This window comes from Onychomys torridus, chromosome 4, assembly GCF_903995425.1.
Source record: "Onychomys torridus chromosome 4, mOncTor1.1, whole genome shotgun sequence".
Lineage (NCBI taxonomy): Eukaryota > Metazoa > Chordata > Mammalia > Rodentia > Cricetidae > Onychomys > Onychomys torridus.
In genome coordinates this window covers 68,836,362-68,860,639 of record NC_050446.1, presented here as the reverse complement: position 1 = coordinate 68,860,639, position 24,278 = coordinate 68,836,362, and the positions used below count along the sequence as shown (strand labels likewise).

The 24,278-nt window shown below is 47.9% G+C and overlaps 1 protein-coding gene across 2 annotated transcripts; it reads left to right on the top strand.

Annotated features, from left to right (window-relative positions):
- Positions 1 to 1,845: 1,845 nt before the first annotated feature.
- Positions 1,846 to 18,668, top strand: Rapsn (receptor associated protein of the synapse). 2 transcript variants are annotated; one of them, XM_036186336.1, is made up of 8 exons: positions 1,846 to 2,201; positions 2,764 to 3,102; positions 14,572 to 14,730; positions 15,683 to 15,781; positions 15,857 to 15,979; positions 16,436 to 16,489; positions 17,785 to 17,984; positions 18,385 to 18,668. In XM_036186336.1, exons 1-8 carry the CDS (start codon positions 2,010 to 2,012, stop codon positions 18,455 to 18,457), a joined length of 1,239 nt encoding a protein of 412 aa, XP_036042229.1. In that variant the 5' UTR covers positions 1,846 to 2,009; the 3' UTR covers positions 18,458 to 18,668. The 2 variants fall into 2 exon arrangements, with proteins under 2 accessions (XP_036042229.1, XP_036042230.1); XM_036186337.1 differs by lacking the exons at positions 15,857 to 15,979; positions 16,436 to 16,489 and having other exon boundaries at positions 18,385 to 18,457.
- Positions 18,669 to 24,278: the final 5,610 nt, after the last annotated feature.

Genomic DNA, 24,278 nt, shown 5'->3' with positions numbered 1-24,278 from the left:
TTCCACCCAAGTCTACCTAGTAAAAAGACACTTCATATTTCTCCAGAAAAAGTCACACAGCCCCTATTACCTCACTGTGCCTTAATTAGCTCTTTAGAGACAGTATTTCCACATAGAGTTGCCTTCTGAGGAACTGGGGGTTAGGACTTCACCCCATGAATCTTGAAGAGGAGACAGTTGAGCCATAACCAGGGAGGACTGAAGGGAACTGCTGGTGGGTACACACTTTCTGGAAGTAGTGGCAGTCGATGCACAACTTTGAGACTATGCTACAACTCCACTGAATTACCGCCTCTAACAGAATGAAACTTGCACTGGAGGAGCATGGATTAGTTGAGGTGGGGGAGGGTTGGCAGGGCTCTCTGCAGTTACTCAGCTGCACAGCTCTAGTGAGTCTAGAATTGAATATAGCTACTTTCTCTATAAGGACACACACACACACACACACACCCCGTGTCTGGCATTAAATTCACTATCGTACTGTCAGACCAGGGTTGGGGCACTTAAAATTTTTCTTTCTTTCTTTTTTTTTTTTTTTTTTTTGAACTAAGGATCGAACCCAGGGCCTTGCGCTTGCTAGGCAAGCACTCTACCACTGAGCTAAATCCCCAACCCCTTAAATTTTTTCTTACTCAGTGTGTGTGCGTATGTAATGCACTTGCACATGTGGAGGTCAGAGAACAATTTGTGGGAGTCAGTTCCATCCTGTCACGTGGATCCCAGGGATGGAGCTCAGGTTGTTCTGTTTAGCAGCAAATGCTATTACTGGCTCAACCATCTCATCAGTCCCTGGAGTCGGGACACTTTTTAAGGACCAAGCTGTGGCCCTTGGTTGTCATTTTGTCAATGGGGTAGTGTCATCCTTTCTCTCTAACACATAGTGTTTCCTTCACACCACAGAATGTTCTGAGTCCTGATCAGCTGACTAGTCCTTGAGTTCTGTGGCAATCCTGTCTAACTGGGTGCAGTTAACCTTTCTTCCTCAGCCCGGTAATTTGCCCAAATTTTCTGTGCTCACACAGCTAACACAGAAATGTAGCAAGCAGAGCCAGGCCGGTAGCCATTGTGCTGTGCTGTGCTGTGTGAGCCACTACACTGCTGTGAGAGTTTATCCTCGCTTTGTAGGCCCAGAGAGCTGCATGAGTTGCTTAGGGAATTAGGAAGGAATCAGGCACCAACTGTCTAAGGTGAGGTGTCAGGATCAGTGTGTTCATGTGCCCAGGTAAGTGTCTAAGTGAATTGCAAGAATAAAACTGGGGGCGGGGGAGACTGAGAAGGAAAGCAGAGGTGAAGCCGGGCGGTGGCCCTCACCTTTAATCCCAGCACTCAGGAGGCAGAGACAGATATCTCTGTGAGTTTGAGGCCAGCCTGGTCTACAGAGCGAGACCTAGGACAGCCAGTGCTACACAGAGAAACCCTGTCTTAAAAACAAAAAGGACAAAAGGAAAAGCAGAGGTGAGAGGAAACGGGAATAAGCAGGCTGGGCACTCGCCCCTCCTCCCAATGCCTGTGCATCCCTGATGCCTGTGTGCCCAGCGTCCTGTCTGTCTCTTTCCTGCTATCAGAACCCCTGTCCTGAGGCTTGCTCACATCCTGGCAGGCAGACAGCCTTTGGCAAGGCTTCAGTAAAGTCTAACCTCCGGGGTCATCAAGGCTGGTGTCAGAAGGTTCCAAGGGGGCACCCAGACAGGTTCCCAGGTGGCAGAATGCCTGTGTCCCAGAGGAGCCACCTCTCAGCTTTGGGTGGGTGCGGCAGAAACCCTCGTGACCTTGCTGCTGACATTCCTCAGAAGCCACGTGGTCCCAACTGGCAGGGACAGCTGCAGACAGGGCTGAACCAGCCTTGTTCCCAGGGTGGCGTCCGTTGTCCATCCAGGCCCTGCCCAGCTCCTGGTGTTGCTTTTCCCTCCCAGCGTTCAGTGGGCAGCCGGTGCTGTGGAGCCAACACCATGAGGGTCTAGTGGCACCTAGTCAACCACAGTCTTTCCGAGTGGCCAGGCTGTGGGAGGATGGGGCAGGACCAGACAAAGCAACAGATTGAAAAAGGGCTGCAGCTGTACCAGTCCAACCAGACGGAGAAGGCGCTGCAGGTGTGGATGAAGGTGCTGGAGAAAGGCTCTGACCTCGTGGGCCGCTTCCGGGTGCTAGGCTGCCTGGTCACAGCTCACTCAGAGATGGGCCGCTACAAAGAGATGCTGAAGGTAGATGTACCTTCACAGGGTGCCATGGGAGGGCCAGAGTGCTGTGAAAGGGTTGGGAACAGGGCTGGGTGGCTCCCAACTCCCAGGCTCTCTTGTAGCTTCCTGAGAATCCTCTATCTAACAGGCTAGTGGCTGGGTCTGAGGTTTTCAGTCTGCGTGGAAGACCCTGAAACTTAGGTGGATGGGTATCTTCAGATTCAGGCCTGTGGCCTTCAGCTTCAGTGTCTGAGCCTGTGAGCCTGAGGTTCTCAGGCATCAGGGCCAGAGTCCAGGGATCTCAAGGCCAGACCTCCAAGCCTAGGTTTGGGTCTGCTGCTTGCTACGTGGATATACAGGCTCCATCTGAGGGTCTGGCTGGTCAGTGGTAGACTACAGGTCTGAGCTGCAGTTCAAGCTTAAGGCTGTGACTGGAGCCCTGGAGGATGGATCTGAGATGGTGGAAGCTCCGAGTCTGAGCTTTGGGGTCTGCTGCTCTGGCTGTGAGGTGGGGCTGGGTATGGCACCCCAGGGGGTACAGGTTGAGCCTTGGCTGAGTGTTGTCTGCCTACGACCCTGGGGTCAGTTTGCTGTGGTCCAGATTGACACTGCGCGGGAGCTGGAGGACGCCGACTTCCTGCTGGAAAGCTACCTGAACCTGGCACGCAGCAATGAGAAACTGTGTGAGTTCCACAAAACTATCTCCTACTGCAAGACATGCCTTGGCCTGCCTGGTACCAGGGCTGGTGCCCAGCTTGGGGGCCAGGTCAGCCTGAGCATGGGCAATGCTTTCCTGGGCCTCAGCCTCTTCCAGAAGGCCCTAGAGAGCTTTGAGAAGGCCCTGCGCTATGCCCACAACAATGATGACACCATGCTGGAGTGCCGTGTCTGCTGCAGCCTGGGCAGCTTCTACGCCCAGGTCAAGGTGGGCCTGGGCCCTAGGGGGGAGGACAATGGTGGTTTGGGGCTCCCTGACAGTTTTGGGGGGAGGGTTCTTACTGTTGATGATAACTATGCCCTGATTTCCGCTGGCCCAAAGTTCTTTTGAGACAATGCCATCAGCCTTAGCCAATCAGAGAATAGAACTGTCAGACTTGAGGATCCTGCAAATGGTCCCTCAGAAGGCATAGGTTTTAAGGTGGCTGTTAAACCTGCCTGTGACCTTGTCAGCTTCACATTCACTTGTGTGGACGAGTGGCCCTTGGCACCAGTGATATAGCTGCTCACGAAGCATTTCTGCTGCATGTACAGGTCCACAAACCTACTGGCATGCTTCACAGAGGCTGCGCCTGCCTCCTCCAGGTCCAGCACAGGCCCTGAGAGCCTCCTAGGACCCACTCATCTTGCCGGGCACTGCCCTCAGCCCTCCTTTTACATAGTGGTGTGGTAAATGAGGCAGAGAGGACTCCAGGGAGGGTAGAGCCATTCAAACCTCCATTTCTCAGGTGACCTAGGAGACAGGGAAGCCCCTTGTAAGAACAAGCCCTAGGCTGTGTTTCCTGTGCGGTCGTCAGCAAGTCACCTACCTTCTCCGAACCCTAAGAGGTCTGTTTATAAATGAGGAAGAACAAGACTCACAGATGAGATGTTAAGATTTATTTGTCTAATATTTATTGAAGGGGGTTGGAGAGATGAATCAGTGGTTAAAAGCGCTTGCTGCTCTTGAAGAGGACCCAGGTTTGGTTCCCAGCACTGATATGGTGGCTCACAACTGCTTTTAATGACAGTCCCATGCCTCTCCTGACCTCTGCAGGCTGCTGCATGCACCTGCTGCACATACATGCACTCAGACACACACAATACACACACACACACACACACACACACACACACACACACACACTATCAAATAAATACTTTAAGAAATATTTACTGAGCCAGGCGGTGGTGGCACATTCCTTTAATCCCAGCACTCAGGAGGCAGAGGCAGGCAGATCTCTGTGAGTTGGAGGCCAGCCTGGGCTACAGAGGGAGTCCCAGGAAAGGCGCAGAGCTACACAGAGAAACCCTGTCTCGGGAAAAAACAAAACAAAACTGGGCGGTAGTGGCGCACACCTGTAATCTCAGCACTCAGGAGGCAGAGGCAGGTGGATCTCTGTGAGTCAGAGGCCAGCCTGGTCTACAAAGTGAGTTCCAGGACAGGCTCCAAAGCTATAGAGAAACCTTGTCTCGGAGAAAAAAAAGGAAACCAAAATTTACTGAGGATCCACTCCATCCCAGGCACTGTTGGACTGTGTGTTTGCAGCAACAAAGACATTGGTAGGGTCTCTATCTGGCAGCCCTGTTCTATCTGGATGAGAATGGCAGTGAACATGGTCAGAAAGGTGGCTATGCTATGCATTGCGAAAAGAAAGGTAGCCAATACCAGGGTGTGGGGTAGTGGTGCCATTTAAGACAGGGATCAGAAGGCCTCAGTGAGTGATGGAGGAGAGGAGGGGTGAGCCATGCAGAAATCCTGGGAATGAGCATCAGCCCAAGCTCTGAAAAGAGAAAGGGAGGCCCAGAGTGGTGTGTGAGGAGGTGGGAAGCCATGCAGAAGGGTGGTTGTGAACTTGCTGCCAGAGTCGGGGACCGAACACTTCCCATCACCAGGATTTTGGTGGGGAGGGGGTGACATGGTCTCGTATAGCCCAGAGTAACACCTAGCTGTGGGGGACTTTTTTTTTTTAAGATTAATTTTTATTTTGTGTGTGTGGATGTTTTGCCTGCATGTGTGTCTGCTTGTGGACACCAGAGGTCAGCATTGGATGCCCTAGAGCTGGAGCTACAGATGGTTGTGAGCTGTCACGGGAGTGCTGTAAATCAAAAGCAGGTCCTCTGGAAGAACAGCCAGTGCTCTTAACCACTGGCCCGAAGCTTTGGTGGAATTTTAACTCCTGGCACATGATAAATACTTTGTCCCCCAAAGTGAGAAAATAATGTAAGAAAATATAATAACACAGTGAATTCCCATATACCCACCACTTAGATGGACTAGTTATTCATATTTTGCTACTTTTGGTTTATGCATTTTACTATTGTATTAGAAAATTACTGACATCAGACTGGGGATGTAAGTCTGTTGGCAGGTCTTTTGTAGTGTTGACAAAGTTCAGTTCCCAGTACTGTATAAACTGAGTGTTGGAGTAGCACATGCCTGCGATCCCAGCACTGAGGAGGCAGGAAAGGATCCAAAGATGAAGATCTTTTTTTTTTTTTTTAACTTTATTTTATATGCATTGGTGTGCAGGTGTCAGATCCCCTGGAACTGGAGTTACAGACAGTTGTAAGCTGCCATGTGGGTGCTGGGAATGGAACCCAGATCCTCTGGAAAAGTAACCAGTGCTCCTAAACAGTGAGCTGTCTCTCCAGCCCCTTGAAGATCATTTGTAACTGACAATAAGTTTGAAGATCTCATGGGGTACATGAGGTCTGTCGGAGGGAAGGAGGGAAATTTGTTGACATGTCACTATTTTTACATTTTATTTTTTAGACTTCATTTATTTCCTGTGTAAGAGTATGTGTATGTGCACTACATGTGTGTCTGGTGCCCCAGGAGGCCAGAGGAGGGTGTCAGATTCCCTGTAACTGGAATTAAAGATGGTTGTGGGAGCTGGGAATCAAACCCAGGGCCTTTGCAAAAACAGCAAGTATTCTGAACCACTGAGCCATCTCTCTTGCCCAACATCTCATATTTGACCCTGAAATAATTCTGTATAAAATGTAGGTATCCTGGCAGTTGGGAGCCAAGGAATACCACAAAGTCACATTAAGAAAAGGGGGAGAGGCTGGGCGGTGGTGGTGCACACATTTAATCCCAGCACCCTGGAGGCAGAGCCAGGCAAATCTCTGTGAGTTTGAGGCCATCCTGGTCTACAGAGTGAGATCTAGGACAGGCACCAAAACTACACAGAGAAATCCTGTCTCGAAAAACCAAAAAGGGGGCGGTAGAAAGGGGGTTAAGAAGGTGTCTTAGAGTTTCTATTGCTGTGAAGACACCATGACCACAGCAACTTAAGGAAAACATTTAATTGGGGTGACTCACTTACAGTTTCAGAGGTTCAGTCCATTACCATCATGGTGGGGAGCATGGCAGTGTGCAGGCACACAATGGTGCTGGCTACATCTTGATATTCAGGCCACAGGAATTGGACTGAGACATTTGGAAGTATCCTGAGCATAGGAAACCTCAAAGCCCACCCCTACAGTGACACACTTCCTCCAACAAAGCCATACCCATTCCAACAAAGCCACACCTCCTAATATTGTCACTCCCTATGAGATTATGGGGGCCAATTACATTCAAACCACCACAGAAGCGTAGTATCCAATTTTATATTGGACTGTCAGTGAGCCACTGGCCAGAGGCATCAAGCTGTATCTTACATTTTAGGAGATTCATCAAGAGTTGCCAGATCTTGTCTTTTATGTGATAAATGAGATAGTAAAGTTTACCTGACTGGTAGACACACAAGCAACAGTCCTCTCTGAGGGAGAAACCAAGACCACCTCTCTCTGCTGTTTATACTCTAATCCTCACCGATTTGGTAGCACTATGGCGGCCAGCGAGTCTACTTGGCCCTGGAGGGTAAGGATGGTAAGCATCCCATTTGGGGGTCCCAGATGAACTGAGAAAAACTGATGGTAAATAGCTAGGGAAGTAGTCAGGCTCGCTGCTCCAGTGGGGACATCAGTAGTTATACCAGGACTGCAGTAAATCCTGTGATGGGAATCGGCAAGAGTTCTTCATTGGGTACCACCCCTAGTTTTGGAAAAAGGAAAACCAGGGGATAAATCCCCGACCACCCTCAGCAGGTAGGCAGCAGTAAACTTGAATGTTGTAGAGAACTGAGTCATTGTAAATGTTTGGGCATAGGAGCTGGATGGTAGTACTAAGGGTTAAGGAATTATTGTAGTCTACAGAATCCAGTGTGCCCACAAAGTATGTTCCTGAGGAGCTAAAGCAGTCTGTGATACCAAAGAGAGGTGTCGGAGAGATAAGGGGTGGTAGTGATATTCAGCTTAGAGCAATTAAAGAGAGGCAAGGTGAGAGAGTCTAATAAGATAATGGGCGAGGCCACAAATAGTGGCCTTCAGTTTGACCCAGGAGGGACACACTACCACCATTCTCCAAAGCAGTCAGGCAAGGCAGAGGTTGAACTCTGAAACAAGAGATTCTGTGACAGTGAGGTGGGATCAGTATTGTCTAAAAGGGGTGACATTAGGGCTGTAAGGATCTCTGGGGAGCTTTGGACCACTTCTACCATGCCTATACTTAAGGTCTGAGAGAGTGGGATATGTATCCTTTGTATTTTTATTGTGCCTCATGGGCAGCTGAGATAAATGATACAGTAAACTGTAGTGGATAGCCATCCCAGCCTTGGCCTGGAAGTTCCAACCCCCATTGAGGCTTCGGTAATGGTCTCACCCATAAGGCGGGGCTGAGGGAAGAAGCTGAAGACCCAGAATCGAAAGGAGAGGTCTTTCTTGGTTCCGGGACCTTGGACGCTGGAGGTAGACGGAGTAGAGTTCTCCAGAGAACACCGCCGGACTGCGCCATACCTTTGCCAGAGTCCAGGGTCCCAGAAACAGGAGAGACCTCTCCTCTCGATTCTGGGTCTTCAGCTTCCTCCCTCAGCCCCGTCTTGTGGGCGTGACCATTACCAAAGCCTCAATGGGGGTTGGAACTTCCAGGCCAAGGCTGGGATGGCTACCCACTACAGTAAACTTGACCAATGACCTTATCTCCAATCTGGGGTGCCATGGACCATTAATTAGAATATAAAAGATTGATCCTTTTGCATAAAAGGTAGAATGCCTTCCTGAATATGCATCACACCTCCTACAGGACCAGTAAAGGCAGCCTCCGTAAGTTTCTGGCCAGTGTTGATAGTGATCTCTAGTTTGATCATAGAGAAAGCAAGCAGAGGGGACAGGTGTTTGGGAAGTCGATTTTGGTGCCACAGGGACAAGTATCTCCTTTGGTAACCTGCTGGTGAACAGTCTCCAAACCCCACCGCATGAGTGGTCTGGTTGAACTGTTAAGTACAAGTTTCCTAAACCTTTGAAATCTTAATATAACAATAGCATGGGGGGGGGGAGAAATCTGAAACACTTTTCATTATTTTCAGTCACTTTCTTATACTTTTAGAACTTCCATTTACAAGCCTTAAAATACTTTCTCATACCTTCAGAGCTTTCTTTAGCTTTTGTATCCTTAGACTTTTATATACTTTCGTAGACCCTCAAAACTTACTGAAGCTTTCACCAATAGCCTCTCCTGGGCTGTCTTTAGGAACTTCTGTCCTGCCACACAGTGCCAAGGCTCAGTTGCTCTTGATGACCCCTGCATGTCTTTTTAAGACTAATACCACCTTGGTGACATTACAAAGTTCAGCTACATAGGGTTGGGGATTTAGCTCAGTGGTAGAGTGCTTGCCTAGCAAGCGCAAGGCCCCTGGGTTCGGTCCTCAGCTCTGTAAGGAAAAAAAAAAAAAAAAAAAGTTCGGCTACCAGCAGGAGGTACATTCTTTTATGAGTACATGGAGGTGCAGCTTTTTTTGGTTTTCGAGACAGGGTTTCCCTGTGTAGCTTTGCGCCTTTTCTGGAACTCACTTGGTAGACCAGGCTAGCCTCAAACTCATAGAGATCCACCTGGCTCTGCCTCCCGAGTGCTGGGATTAAAGGCGTGCGCCACCACCGCCCAGCTGAGGTGCAGCTTTAATACCCTATTAAACAAGCATTGTTCCTTAAATCTTACCATAAAGTCTGTTTTTATGATTTTTGTTTTCAGACTAGGAATTATATAAAAATAAAGGAAATAGGCATGGGGTAAGCCCTAGTGAAGGAGAGATGGGTAGGGGAGTGATAGGGAACTGAATCAGCCTTTGACAGCCTGATAAAGAACAACTTCCCAACCCTATTAGGACAGGCTGTTGGTTAAAGGTAGGGGTCTCTTAGATAATAAACATCCACATGTAAGAGCTACCCCAGACAGGTGTAGTTAGGAAGAAATAGAGGAGGAGAGAGAAAGTTTAGATGTAGAAGACTTTCAGATCATTTGTTTGTGCAGTGGAAGAATTTGCCACCATTGAAAATCGAGCATGCCAGTTTAGGCCATCAAAGTGTACCGAGGCCAAGCTGTTTGTAGTAACAGAGTGAGGCTTTTATAAAATGCGAGTCCATGGAGGAAGAGAAGAAGGGTCACAGAGGCCCAGAGGAAAGGAGGGTTCCAATAGAGGAGAGGAGTAACTGTCTTAGTAACTAGAGTTGCCCACAGGGTGGGGCCCCGGAGCGGGTAGCAGGCCCCAGGAGCCAGAGAGAGGACACTTACCCAGTAGGGAGGAGACAGATGGACAGAGCCGGTGGAGGGGAGGCGCGGCTGGAGAGGTAGGCCCTAGAATTTGGAATCAAATATGGTGTGTGGCGGAAGCCAGCAGAAACAGATGGTCATGCACACCTTAAGAGAGTCCAATCAGCAACTTGAGTCAGTTTGAAATGTTGAGACATGGGCATGGCTGAAAGAGAAGCGTAGCGTCTTCTACCAATGCTACCTGAAGAGAGAGAACTCTGGAAGTGGGTAGTGTTTGGAGGCCCTTGTACGTTAGGAGATGGGGTAAGGAGTGAAAAGAGAAGACATGGTGGGTGACCCAAAGGGTAATCATTTTTATTCGTGTTTCAGAAGTTCAGCAGGTGGCCAAAGCACACAGGCAAGGTGCCCATCCTTGGAAAGTATGTGCTGTCTTTTGATGAGTATGCATTGGGCACAAAGGAAGTTCCCAATTGGTGACCCAGGAGCCTGGGGACATACCACCCCTATTTTCTGTAACCTGGAGAGAGAAGGGGAGTTAAGTCCAGAAGATGTAGGGCCAGAGCCTGGAGGAGGGCAGTTGAAGCTTACAAAGTGGCTTGGTAATTGGTGCAAGAGAAGGTTCCTGTGAGGGATGCCTCACATATCGGATATCGGGCGGGCGAGAAGAGAGAGAGAAGGAATCCAGCAGTGTAAGCAGCTGTCCATCCTTAGGAAGAAGAGAATTTTGTGCTTGGTGCTGAGTGCTGTTTTCTATCTAGGGTAATGGCCTGAGTTGGAGTAATAGCTAATCCCAGTAAGTAGACAGTTGGACATTCGGGGGTGAGACCCTGTACCCAGGCTGGACAGGAAGTTTAGTAAGGTAGAGGGGTTGGCCTGACTATTTGGCAGAGGTGGATTCCAGGGGAGAAAACCAGCTATGTATTGTGTAAGCTTGGATTTAGGAAGAGACAGAGAGAACAAGTCAGAGGCCACAGCCTTGCCAAATAGATGTGGGATGTTCCTGCAACCCTTGGGGTAGGACAGTCCAGGAGAGTTGAGTGGAAAGATATTCCAGGTCAGCCCAAGTACAGACACAGGTAATTTGTGACTGGGGATCGAGAGGTATGAATAAGGAGGCATCCTTGAGGTCTAGGACAGAGAAATGGGGGGTCTCAGAGGTGATGGAGAGGAGAGGAGAGCGGTTGGGTGCTATGGGATGGCATTGGAGATCCTGAACCAAGTGGGAGGGAGGTTCCACTGTTTTCTGTTTTGACTCAAGTGTGGAGGGATTGAAGGGAAGAAGTGGGAGCACAGAAAATTCCTTCTTAGAGGTCAGAGGTAAGAGGCTTAAGTCCCCGAGGTTGTGGAGAAAGAGTAGGTATGGGTGATTTGGTGGGTTTTGGTGAGGCTGGTAAAACTGTCCCCCTCCCCTGACAGAGGAATGAGAAGGAGAGCTGGGTCCCTAAAACTCCATCAGGATTAAGTAGGTGGCCCCAGTGTCAGAAGGAGAGAGGTAGAGCTCCCTGATAATGTGATGTCTACCAGCAGCAGCCAGTCAGAGATGGCAGTGGTCAGGCTAAGGGATCCCAGGCCCCCTCGGTTGTCCATGGCCAGACTTGAGGATGGCTGAAGGACGATCTGAGCTTGATGTCCCCATGCACGAGGGACATGGGGCAGTCAACACCCCAGTGCCCTCCTTGATGGCACCTTGGACATGATCCAGGTGGTTTACATGGGTTCAGATAGGCCTGGGCCCAGTGATCCCATTTGAAGCAGGGACCCGGAGGTTCTCGGGCTTTAGGAGGCCAGGAAGCCTGGGCAGTGGCTACGGCCAGTCAAAAGGCCTTCAATAGTATCAGGTACTTTTGTTTCCGGGTTTTATCATTTCTCCCATGGTACACCTTAAAGGCCATGGCCAAGACTTCTGTCTGAGGAGTCAGGTGTCATTTCTCTAGACATTTGAGTGTGTCCCTAATATCAGGGAAACTGGGAGAAGAAGCAGGTCATAAGGAGTTGTCCATCTAGGGATCCAGATCAGTGTATTCTAAGAGGGCCTTTGTGAGTTAGTCTAGGAATAGAGTCGGGTTTCCACGTTTGACCTCTTGGAGTGTTTTTTTTTTTTTTAAAGATTTATCTATTTATTATGTATACAATGTTCTACCTTCTGCCTGCATACATGCCTACAGGCAAGAAGAGGGCAGCAGATCTCATAGATGGTTGTGAGCCACCATGTGGTTGCTGGGAATTGAACTCAGGACCTCTGGAAGAGGAGCCAGTGGTCTTAACCTCTGAGCCATCTCTCCAGCCCTCTTGGAGTTTTTCATAATTTAGCACTTTAAGGGTGGCCTTATGAAAACTATCCAGGAGGCAAGTTACAAATTGATCCCTAGTAAAGATGCCCCCTGGGATATTGTAATTCCGTTCAGGGTCCTGGTCAGGGACCCTTCGTGTTGACTAGGTGGACAGCCTACCGCTGAGGAGGGAGAAAGGGAAACCAGGGAGGTTGGAGAGGGAGAGAAGGGACTGGGTTGAGGATGATAAGGGAAAGGCTTGTTAGTGTGATCGAAAAATTGTGGAGGAATCATCTGGTTGGTGCTTTATAGCTAGAAGGAGTTGGTTTGCCTTGGTTGGCTTATGTCATGTGGCCATTTTGAATCAAGATTTGATTAAAAATGCCAAGTGCCTAAAATAGTTCTTAGACTTAGCTGATACGTAATATTTGTTCATTGAAAGAAAAGGCAAAACACAGCTGGCTTCTCCTCTCATCCAGTCCTAGATGGGCTTCTGAAGGGTTTATCAGAGTGCCTAAAGGGTTTATGAGGCTGCCTTGGTGAAGGGCTTGCACTGGAGAGATGGCTCAGTGATTAAGAGCACTGGTTGCTCTTCCAGAGGTCCTGAGTTCAATTCCCAGCACCCACATGGTGGCTCACAACCACCTGTAATGAGATCTGGTGCGCTCTTCTGGCCTTCAAGGACACATACAGACAGATCACTGTATGTATAATAAATAAATCTTTAAAAAAAAAAAGTTAAATGGGACCAAGGAACAACATTTGAGGTTGACCTTTGCCAACACAGACACACACACACACCAAGTATTGAAGAAAAATCGTCTGCTGAAAAAGAACCAAAATTAAAATTGTGGCAGTGGATACCTTTAATCCAAGATCTCTGTGAATTCAGGGCCAGCCAGAGCTACAGAGTGAGATCCTGTGTCAAAAAAACAAAAACAAAAAGTAAGCTGTGCAGTGGTAGCCCATGCCTTTAATCCCAGCACTTGGGAGGTAGAACCAGGTGGATCTCTTTGAGTTCAAGGCCAGCCTGGTCTTCAGAGTGAGTTCCAGAACGTCCATGGCAAAACAGAGAAACCCTGTCTTAAAAAAACAAAAAAAACTAAACAAAAAAAAAAAGTAAAAATAAAATTAAAAACCGAAAGAAAAAACACTAAGGAGGACTGGAAAGATGACCCAGCACTTGCTGCTCTTTCCAAGACTTTGGTTAGGAGTTCTTTTCCACTGATTGTAAACTCAGTCTTTCTTTCTCCAAGGAGAAATTTTTGGTCCATTTGTTTGTTTGTTTGGTTGGTTGGTTAAAGACAGGGTCTTGGGCTGGAGAGATGGCTCAGTGGTTAAGAGCACTGACTCCTCTTCCAGAGGTCCTGAGTTCAATTCCCAGCACCCACATGGTGGCTCACAACCACCTGTAATGAGATCTGGTGCCTTCTTCTGGCCTGCAAGGACACGTGCAGACAGAACACTGTATACAAAATAAGTAAAAAAAAAAAATCTTAAAAAAAAAAAAAAAAAAAAAAAAGGACAAGGTCTTTTGTATCCAGACTGACCTCACATTCTGCATATAGCCAAATCTGGTCTTGAACTCCTGATTCTCCTGCCTCCACTTTCTCAGTGCTGGGTTTCCAAGTGAGCAATGTCACATTCAGCCTTTCTGTTAAGTTTTAAGTCAGAAATGTCAGGATTTGTTTGTATGTAGTAGATGATTAGGTAGAGAGACTTCAATGATGCAGACGTAGGGGCTTGGGCCTGGGGATTGGTTCCCATGGCATTGATGGAGGCACAGAAAGGGAACCAAGATGTAGGGCAGAGGATGTGGCTAAGAGTGGACAGGGTGGTCCTCTGATCTCTTGCTTTCCTGATGAGTGGGAGGCGACGGTACTGGCTCTTTATGAGGGGGCTTTTGTGAGTTTGAGGAAGAAGCGTTCAAGAAGGATTTCATGGGCATGCCAAGCCTGTTCTGATGTTCTTTAGTGCTGATGCGAGAGAACTGTGTCAGCCCTCAGGAGCAGTTGCTCTTGGGAACTCTGATAAACCCTTCAGAAGCCCATCTAGGACTGGATGAGAGGAGAAGCCAGCTGTGTTTTGCCTTTTCGTTCAATGAACAAATATTTATTACGTATCAGCTAAGTCTAAGAACTATTTTAGGCACTTGGCATACAGCAGCCATCCTAAGAGACCTCATACTATGCACTGGCTTCCCCTTCTACCTGGATCATGCTTACCACTGGAGGCCAAAATGAATGAATGAGCTGGGGGGCTGGAGGGATGGTTCAAGATGGTAAGAGCACTGGCTGCTCTTCCAGAGGTCCTGAGTTCAATTCCCAGCAACCACATGGTGACTTACAACCATTTATAATGAAATCTGGTGCCCTCTTCTAGTGTGCAGGTATACATGCAGACAGAACACTGTATACATAATAAATAAATATAATCTTTGGGCTGGAGAGATGGCTGAGAGGTTAAGAGCACCGACTGCTCTTCCAGAGGTCCTGAATTCAATTCCCAGCAACCACATGGTGGCTCACAACCATCTGTAATGAGATCTGGCACCCTCTTCTGTATACATAATAAATAAATAAATCTTCTAAAAAAATAAATCTTTAAAAAACTTAAAAAAAAAAAAATGAGCCAACTATGTCCACCATGGTGCATATCTGTGATCCTAGTACTCAGAGGCATAGTCAGGAGGACTACAGGTTTGCAGCTAACTAGAGCAACATTTTTTAAAAACTTGGGGTTCTCTGGCTGTCAGAGAACCCAAGTCTGAAGCCCTGGTTTAGGGCAATTCCTACCACTCAGTGTGTCCCTCTCCTGTTCTGTGTCCCTGCAGGACTATGAGAAAGCCTTGTTCTTCCCCTGCAAGGCTGCAGAGCTTGTCAACGACTATGGCAAAGGCTGGAGCCTCAAGTATCGGGCCATGAGCCAGTACCACATGGCTGTGGCCTACCGCCTGCTAGGCCACCTGGGCAGCGCCATGGAGTGTTGTGAGGTGGGGGAGCTGGGAGGCACTCGGGTGGGGGGGGGTGGGGGAGGACCTCAGGCCCAGGACACTGGTCCCCCTATTTTCTAGAACAGCCCACAGAATCTGCACGCACACACGCACACACACACACACACACACACACACACCTACCTTGCCCTTGATCGCTGAAGAGAATATTTCTATCACAAACTGTGCCCCAGACCTTACTCCCTTCCAGTTCATCCTCAGGGCAAGGAGCTTCCCTGTCCCCAGCAGCCTCTGTGGGACACTTTGAAAAGTAAAATCTAAGGCCTGAGGATGTAGCTCAGTTGGTAGAATGCTTGCCTGACATGCACAAAGCCCTGGGTTCAGCCAGGCAGTGGTGGCACACACCTTTAATCCCCGCCCTCAGGAGGCAGAGGCAGGCAGATCTCAGTGAGTTTGAAGCTAGCCTGGTCTACAGAGGGAGTTCCAGCACAGCCAGGAACATACAGAGAAATCTTGAAAAACCAAAACCAAAACAACAACAACATGGCCCTGGATTCAATCTGTAGTCCTACATAAAACCCATCCAGCTTGGTGGTGTGCCTATAATCCCAACCCTTCGAAGGTGAAGATCAGAAGTTCAAGGCCATCCTCAGCTACATAGTTCAGGGCCTGGCTGGGCTACATAAGACTGTCTTTTAAAAAAAAAAAATGAGAAAGACAGAAGGAGTCTTGAGGCTTAAGCCCACTCGGGCTCAAACCCCATTGCTTCTTCCTCTGACCCCAATAAAGGTACTTCTCTCTGGGTCTCAGTTTCCATTGGTCAGACAGTACTGTGATCTTAGTGGTTCAGTACAAGAGGCCTTGCCAACTGCAAGAATGTATTAGGTTCTGAGGATGTGGTGACCTCAGCTGTCCCTTCTGAGGGACTGCTGGGTATCGGACACCCCATAGGAGGGACACATGAGCTTGCCTGAACCAGCCTCCCTTGCAGGAATCCATGAAGATTGCTCTGCAGCATGGTGACCGACCCCTGCAGGCACTCTGTTTGCTCTGCTTTGCTGATATCCACCGGAGCCGGGGGGACCTGGAGGTAAGATCACCAGGATGGGGGGGTGGGGACCATGGGCCTGGATCACCTCAATTTCAATCCTGCCTGGCTTTGCAGACAGCCTTCCCGAGGTACGACTCTGCTATGAGCATCATGACAGAGATTGGAAACCGCCTGGGGCAGGTGCATGTGCTGCTGGGTGTGGCCAAGTGCTGGATGGCCAGGAAGGTGTTGGACAAGGTGAGGTCCGGCCCTTTCCTGTATCGAAAGCTCTCTCTGGTGCTCCCAGTTTGGGGCTACCCAGCCAACACTGGGAGTATGGTGCTGGACTTGTCCCCTTTATTTAACATCTGCCTCACTCTGTTCCCATGAGGCCCAGACATTCCCAGTAATTCTCTACACTCAAAGGCGGCCCATGCCTTGCCCAGGGGCCCACAGCTTCTAAAGGGCCACAGCTGGCATTTGGAGCTGAGATTCCTAAATTCCCTTCCATTATCTCACAGCATCCCATGAGGCAGTCATGTTCTGCCCATGATGTCTGCATAAACTAAGGCAGGATGTAATGTGCTCATACAGTCTCTCCTGCCTTCTCACAGAGCAACGGCTCCACCCACCCACCCAGCCCACTTTCCTTTTCTTTGCTATGAGTCAAGGTAGTCAGACTGCCTACATCTCTGGCCTCTGCTCACCTTCCAGGCTTTGGATGCCATTGAGAAAGCCCAGGACCTGGCTGAAGAGGTTGGAAATAAGGTCAGACATGGTTTTGTCTCCTGGGTCTGGGATCAAGAACCAAAGGAGGAAAATTAGGTGTGGTGGTGGAGGAAGCAGGATAATCAGAGTTCAAGGTGATCCTTGGCTACATAGTGGGTTGGAAGCCAGCTTGGGATACACAAGACCCTGCTAGAGCTCCAAGCTCCTCTGATCCTCTGGAAGGTACTTGCAGCCATCCCAACCCCCTGGATTTCCACCTTCCTCTCAGAGAGTATTTCTGGGGCTAGGCAGGCATTTCATAGCTTGGAGAAGCAGCGAGTCCCTGGTAGCCTCTTTTTTCTTCATTAAAAACCCCTAACAGGGGCTTTTAATCTACCTGCTCTTCTAGAGGACCTGAGTTCAGTGCTCAGCACACACGGCAAACACCTGTAACTTCAGTTCTGTAGATTAGACGTCTTCTTTTCCATGGACAGTAGGCGTGCACATGGTACACAAACATATATGCAAGCAAAAATACTTGTACACATTTTAAAAATCTTAAAGCCAAAATACCAACCCTCACAACGTCCTCTACTTCTCCATAGCTGGGTATTCGGTATCAAGAGCTGGTATCCTCATAGATATTGGCTGCAGCCTTCCCTGTAAGTGATCTCATACTATAGATGAGGCCCAATGGCCCCCCAGCTACCAGCTGCTGTGACTTAATGCTAAAGTCCATAGTAATATGTAGCTTCTTCAGATGTCTTAATTGTATCCAGACCTTAAAGCCTTTTGGCTTAGTGTTTCCCAAAGTCTTCTAGAAAACGTATATCTCTGTAGGCTCTGGTGCACAGCCCAACTAAGATGTTGACATGTATTTGCTTTGGGCTGGACCACCTCCACTCATGTTTACTCAGCTACCACATTGATCAGAAATGAATACTCAGTAAACTTAAGGAAGCAAATTAGATATTGTAGAGGCAATATCTAATATCTTAACAGCAGCAGGTTTAGTCAACAAAATCCTTCAGAAACATGGTATGGTGGGGCATACCTGTTACAGTACTTGGGAGGTAGAGGCAGAAGGCTCGGGAGTGCTAGGCTAGCCACGACTATATAGTGAGTTTGAGGCCAGCCTGGGCTATGCATGTGAGACCCTATCTCAAGACAAAAACATGGGGTCCCATGTTCTTATCTCTTATCTCACCCACTCTCTGTCCAAAAGGAATCCAAGGCTTGGGAGTGGGCAAGGTCTTTCTCAGGTCCCCCAGCAAGGCAGGAGTGTGACAGGGACAACACCTTCCTAGCCTTGCCCTCTGCCTAGCCTCTCACGAGATCTACCCCCACCATCTTAGCTGAGCCAGCTCAAGCTGCACTGCCTGAGTGAGGGCATCTACCGCAACAAAGGGCTGCAGCGTGAGCTGCGCACGCACGTAGTGAGGTTCCATGAGTGTGTGGAGGAGACTGAGCTCTACTGTGGCCTATGTGGCGAGTCCATTGGGGAGAAGAACAGCCGGCTGCAGGCCCTGCCCTGTTCCCATATCTTTCATCTCAGGTGAGGCCTTTGCTGGGTGGGCACAACCCCCAGATCACAACACTAACAATATTAAAGGCAAGCTCCTGGGTGCCTTCCCCAGGCTTGGTGTGTTCTAAGAACTTCCCACCTCTTTACTGACTTCCCTCTAACCGCATGAAGAGGTTGTTCTTACCATCATCCCAAGGGGAATTCAGAGCGTCCCCTTCCAGGACCAGGCTTGCCCCAGAGTGGCAGCAGATGCCAACTTTGCCCTAGCCTGGAAGCCTCTGATACAGGGCAGGCAGGAAGTGAGCAGCAGGCCTAGAGAGCCTCCTCTGCCACTGGACAGCGACCCCTGGACTGGAAGGGAGGAAGACAGAAGCCAGAGTCTAGAGAAAGTCTGGCATGGGTGAGTGGACAGAGCCCTCTGTCCCCACAGATGCCTGCAGAACAATGGCACTCGGAGTTGTCCCAACTGCCGCCGCGCCTCCATGAAGCCAGGCTTCGTGTGACTTCAGTGGCCATCTTTGGCGTTGACATCACTTCCCTTGGCTGCTCCTCCACCACCAAGCTGAAGGTGCTGGTGAAATTCTAGGTTAGCCACCGGGGCCTCCTTTGCTGACTCAGGGCCGGGGGCTTGCCTGCTGCTCCTCTGGGCCTAGCTCCCCTCCTCTGCCTCTTTGTACTTCATTCTTTATAGAAAAATAAAATGTTTGTACCAGGTGCCAGTGGTTCTGACCTTTCCTCCTCACGTGGGCTTCCCCAGACACAAGCCTCACTCCATATTCCATGTGAGACCCTCCAGCCACCCACCTTCCTAGCAACTCAGTTACCAAAGAACTGGAGACAAGATCCTTGCTGCTGGGATACCTACGCCCAGTGTTAGGCGTTGAGAGGGGACTACTAGATAAGAAGCAGAATGTGCAAGCAATGTGGAAAGTGCTAGAAACTTGTATGGATTGTATTGTAAACTTCTGCCCCACCAGTTTTTAAAATTACGTCTATTGTATGTGTGTGCACATGTGTGGGAGCACATGTGCCAGTATGAATGTGAGGTCAGAGGACAATTTCAGGGAGCCAGGTCTGTCCTTCTATCGTGTGGGTCCCTGGCAATGGAACTCAGGTCCTCAGGCTTGGAGGCAAGTGTCTTTACATGCTGAGCCATCTCGCTGGCCCCTACCCTTTTTCTGTTGTTAATTGTTTTTGGTGGGTTTTTTTTTTTTTTGAGACAGGATTTCTCTCCATAGCCCTGGCTGTCCTGGAACTCACTCTGTAGACCAGGCTGGCCTCGAACTCACAGAGATCTGCCTCTGCCTCCCAAGAGCTTGGATTAAAGGCACTGCCTAGCAAATGTTTTTAAACAGGATCTCTCTATTCAGTAAGACAAGAGTCTCACTATGTAGTTCTGGCTGGTCTGGAAATCATTGTGTAGATTCAAATTCACAAAGCTCCTGCCTCTGGCTCCCCACTGCTAGAATTAAGGGCATGTGCCACCATGTCTGGCTCTGTCACCTTTATTAGAAGGGACTGATGACCACCTCCCAAAGGCCTCATTACAAATACCACAACATGAGGCATTCTATTTCAGTATGTGAATTTGGGATGGAAAAAAAGTCCCTACTGTGAGTATATTTGAAGATGAGGCCTTGAACAAGCTGGTTAAAGCCTGGGAAGATAGCTTAGTGGGTAAAGTGCTTGCCTAGCACACATGAGGGTCTAGCTTTACTCCCCAACACCACACAAACCAAATATTATAGCACATCCTAGCACTTGGGAGATGAAGGTAGAAGGATCAGAAGTTCAAGGTCACCCTCTGCTACATGGCCAATTTAAGGCCAGCCTGGGCTACATGAGACCCTGTCTCAAAAATAAAACAAAGTGAGTTCATCTCAGTCCTAAGGTTGGGATGCTCATCAAACAGAACTTCTGTCCTGAGAAGAAGAGAGACATTGGTGAGATAGGAGAGTTTTCTCCCCTCTCCCCATGATGCATAAAGAGCATCATCACTCATTGAGGACACAGTAAGGACATGATTATCTGCCAGCCAGGAAAAAGAACCTCACCAAAAACTGAATTTCCTAGCACCCTCTTCTGGGAATTGCAGCCTGTAAAACAGCCAGGAAACTAGCTTCTGGGGCTGGAGCGATGCCTCAGTGGCTACATGATTCCTTCTCTGCTCTCTGGCTGCTCATCCAGAGGACTCAGGTTTGATTTCCAGGACCCACGTGACAGCTGTCTGTAACTCCAGTTCCAGGGACCTGAACCCTCTTATGGCTTCCACAGCACCAGGACACACATGGTGCTCAGATACACATACAAGAAAAAAAAAAAAAAACCCACACACATAAAAAAGAAAATAATGAAAACATTAAAAAAAAAAAAGAAAGAAATTAGCTTCTGTGTTTAGATTACCTAGTCTATACTTTAAAAAATTTATTTTATTGGTGTTTTGCTATGCCTGTAAGTGTGTCAGATCCCCTGGAACTGGAGTTATAGACAGTTGTGAACAGCCATGTGGGTGCTGGGAATTGAACCTGGGCCCTCTGGAAAAGCACCCTGTGCTCTTAAGCACTGAGCCATCTCTCCAGACATGGGAATTAATTTTAAAGGGAAGGAAAAGCTAAGTCTCAGTGGAGATGGTTGGCTGGCCCAGTTCACCTTCAGGACAAGGTGAAAGTGTGTGCCACCTGAAAGGCACAATACCAATACTAAGGGGGACACAGTAAGAAACGGTCCTCAGAGTAACTGTGATCTTTGGTTGGTTGGTTTGGTTTGGTTTTTTTGAGACAGGGTTTCTCTGTGTAGCTTTGTGCCTTTCTTAGAACTCACTTGGTAGCCCAGGCTGGCCTCAAACTCACAGAGATCCACCTGGCTCTGCCTCCCAGTGCTGGGATTAAAGTCATGTGCAACCACCAGCTGGTATAACTGTGATCTTTGAAAGTGTCCAGAGCATGAAATCAAGGTGGATTAGTTTGTTTTCCATTGTGATAAAAAACAACTTGAAGGAAAGATGTATTTGGCTTACACGTCCCAATCACAGACTATCACTAAGGGAAGTCAAGGCAGGAACTCGAGGCAGGAACCTAGAGGTTGGAATTGAAGCCAAGACCTTGAAAGAATGCGGCTTACTGGCTTGCTTTCCATGGTTAACTCAACCTGCTTCCTCATAGGACCCAGGACCACCCGTCCAGGGCTGATACCCACCCCACCCCAGTGATCTGGGCCCTCCCACATCAGTCATTAATCAAGAAAATACCCCCACAGTCTTGCCTACAGGCCAAGCTGATGGAGGTATTTCCTCAATTGAAACTCTCCCTTCCCAAACGACCCTGGCTTGTTTCGAGCTGGTTAAAACTAACCAGGATGCAAGGAAAGTCTGGAAAACTCTTTTTTGTGTGTGTGCTTTTTTGTTTTCTGTTGTTTTGTTTTGTTTTCCTAGTCTATCTTTTTTTTTATTCAGTGATAGACAGGGACATTAAATGTATTCAATATTGAAAGTGTAAACTTTTTTTTAAAAATAAATCTTTTTTTTTTTTTTAAGATTTATTTATACATACAGTGTTCTTTCTGCATGTGTCCTTGCAGGCCAGAAGAGGGCACCAGATCTTATTACAGATGGTTTTGAGCCACCATGTGGTTGCTGGGAACTGAACTCAGGACCTCTGTAAGAGCAGTCTGTGCTCTTAACCACTGAGCCATCTCTCCAGCCCTGAAAATGCAAACTTCAATGGGAAGCTTTATGGCTTCAATTTCGAATGCCAGTTTTAACTATATATAATGTATTAGGTTGTTTAGCCTTAATTCTTGTATAGAAGTGCACGCCATCCTTCTCTACTGGACTCCTGCATTGGAACCGGTGTTGCTAGGACAACCAGTGAAGCTAGGAGGAGGCCTGAGGATTAAGTTGTGGAAAGCTACTGATATTCACATCACCCTGTTCCAGGCAACACTGTGGCTAAGCAGGAGACTGGTTGTGATCCGGTTCTGTTGATATGATGTAGGACTTTGGGAATACTCTTCCACTGAGCTACATCCCCCTAGCCCAGGAGGATGTTCTTTTTGTTGTTGTTGTTCATTTGTTTTATCCAGGCAGTGCTTTTCTGTGTAGCCCTGGCTGTCCTGGATCTTGCTTTGTAGAGCAGGCTGGCCTCAAACTTAGAGATCCACCTGCCTCTGCCTCCTGAGCCCTGGGATTAAAGGCATGTGCCACCACTGCCCAGGTGGAAGTTCTTTTAGGAGATTCTTACAGAAGTATCCAAGCTGATTTGGCATCTAGCCCTCAACTTAACTTCATTTGATTCCTGAAAAGAAGTTACAAGTCTGGTGGTGCACACTTTAAGTCCCAGCACTCAGGAGGCAGAGGCAGGTGGATCTCTGTGAGTTCAAGGCCAGCCTGGTCTACAGATTGAGTTCCAGGACAGCCAGGGCTACACAGAGAAACCCTGTCTTGAAAACAGTCGTCAAGGGCTGGAGAGATGGCTCAGAGGTTAAGAGCACTGACTGCTCTTCCAGAGGTCATGAGTTCAATTCCCAGCAACCATATGATGGCTCACAACCATCTGTAATGAGATCTGGCGCCCTCTTCTGGCCTGTAGTCATATATGCTGTATATATGATAAATAAATAAAAATCTTAAAAAAGAAAGAAAACAGCTGTAGCCCCAAGAGAAGTTACTAGTGTTGTATTTCTAAGTTCTCTGGAAAGTGTATGTAAATGCATATATATTTCACATATATGTATAATGTATATGCACATATATTTCACATATGCATATATACACATGCCAGGCACAGATGACACAACCTGTAGATTGCTTCAGTTTAGGAATTCAAGGAACTATCCCATATCTTCAGGTTTCTTTCTTTCTTCTTTTTTAAAAGATTTATTTATTTATTATGTATACAGTGTTCTGCCTGCATATATTCCTGCATGCCAGAAAGGGGCACCAGATCTCATTACATACGGTTGTTAGCCACCATGTGGTTGCTGGGAATTGAACTTAGAACCTCTGGAAGAACAGCCAGTGCTCTTAACCTCTGAGCCATCTCTTCAGCCTGTTTTTTTTTTTTTCTTTCTTTCTTTTAAACAAAAATACCTAACTTCTTTAAAGGAGTGGAGCAGGGAGTAGGCAGGGTGAGTGGGCTTAGAGTGGTTCTTGGGGTGGTCTTTCTGAGAAGGTGGTGTTGAAAGGTCACTGAAGCAGTAAGCTGGGATGCATCTCAGTGGTGTAGGGCTTGTCTAGCATCTGGGAGGACCCGGGTTCAAACCCCCATACTGAAGAAAAGAAGAATAGGGAAAAGGTCGGTGTTGTGGTTTGCAGTCGTAATGCCAGCACTCAGAAGATTAAGGAGGAAGGTTGCTCTGAGATCGAGGTCAGCCTGGACTAAACAGAAAGTTCTAGGCCAGTTAAGTTACAGAGTGAGGTCCTGATTTTAAAAGAAAGAAAGAAATAGGGCTGGAGAAATTGCTCAGTGGTTAAGTGCTTACTGCTCTTCCAGAGGACCTGAGTTCTGTTTCGAGATGTTTATTACACTATGTAAAGACATGTCACTGGGACTGGTTATAAAAAGCTAAATTGCCAGTAGCTAGGCAGGAGATACAGGTAGAACTTCCAGACAGAGAGAAAATTCCTGGATGCAGAGGAAGCAGGACATTCGGGAGAAGAGGGAAAAGCCACAAGCTCCATGGCAGCGGGTTGATTAATAGAAATAGGTTAATGTAAGTTATAAGAGGTAATTAGAAACAAGCCCAAGCTAAGGCCAAGTTTTCATAATTAATAAGAAGTCTTTCTGTCATTATTTGATTGCTGGCTGGTGGGACAGAGAAAGACTTGTTACAGAGTTCAGTTCCCAGCACCTATTTTGGTGACTCACAACCCATAATTCCTGCTCCAAGGGGTCCCATGCTATCTGACTTCCGGCCTTCTTGGGCATAGCACTCACATGAATGCATACATACAAACCCATGTGGTGCACTTAAATAAAAATATTAAAAGAATAAAAAATTAAAAATAGGGATGGGGTCAAGCAGCCCAATTATCAGTAAAGTACATTCTAGAAAAAAGGAACAAGGGCTTGCCTGACACAGTCAAGGGGCAGCAAGGAGGCGCATCACATGGCCTAGAGTTGAGAGGCCAGCAAGTACATACACACGGGGCCACACAGGCTGTGGTGAGGGTTGGGTTTTACTCTGAAGGGCAGGCAGCTGCTGGGGGGTTTTAGCCAGAGTGACATGATCTGAGCAGTTTCAAAGGAATTCCACTGGTTACTATGTAGAGAACAGACTAGGTACAAGACAACTGGCCTGGATGCTTCCACATGGGGTACAATGTGA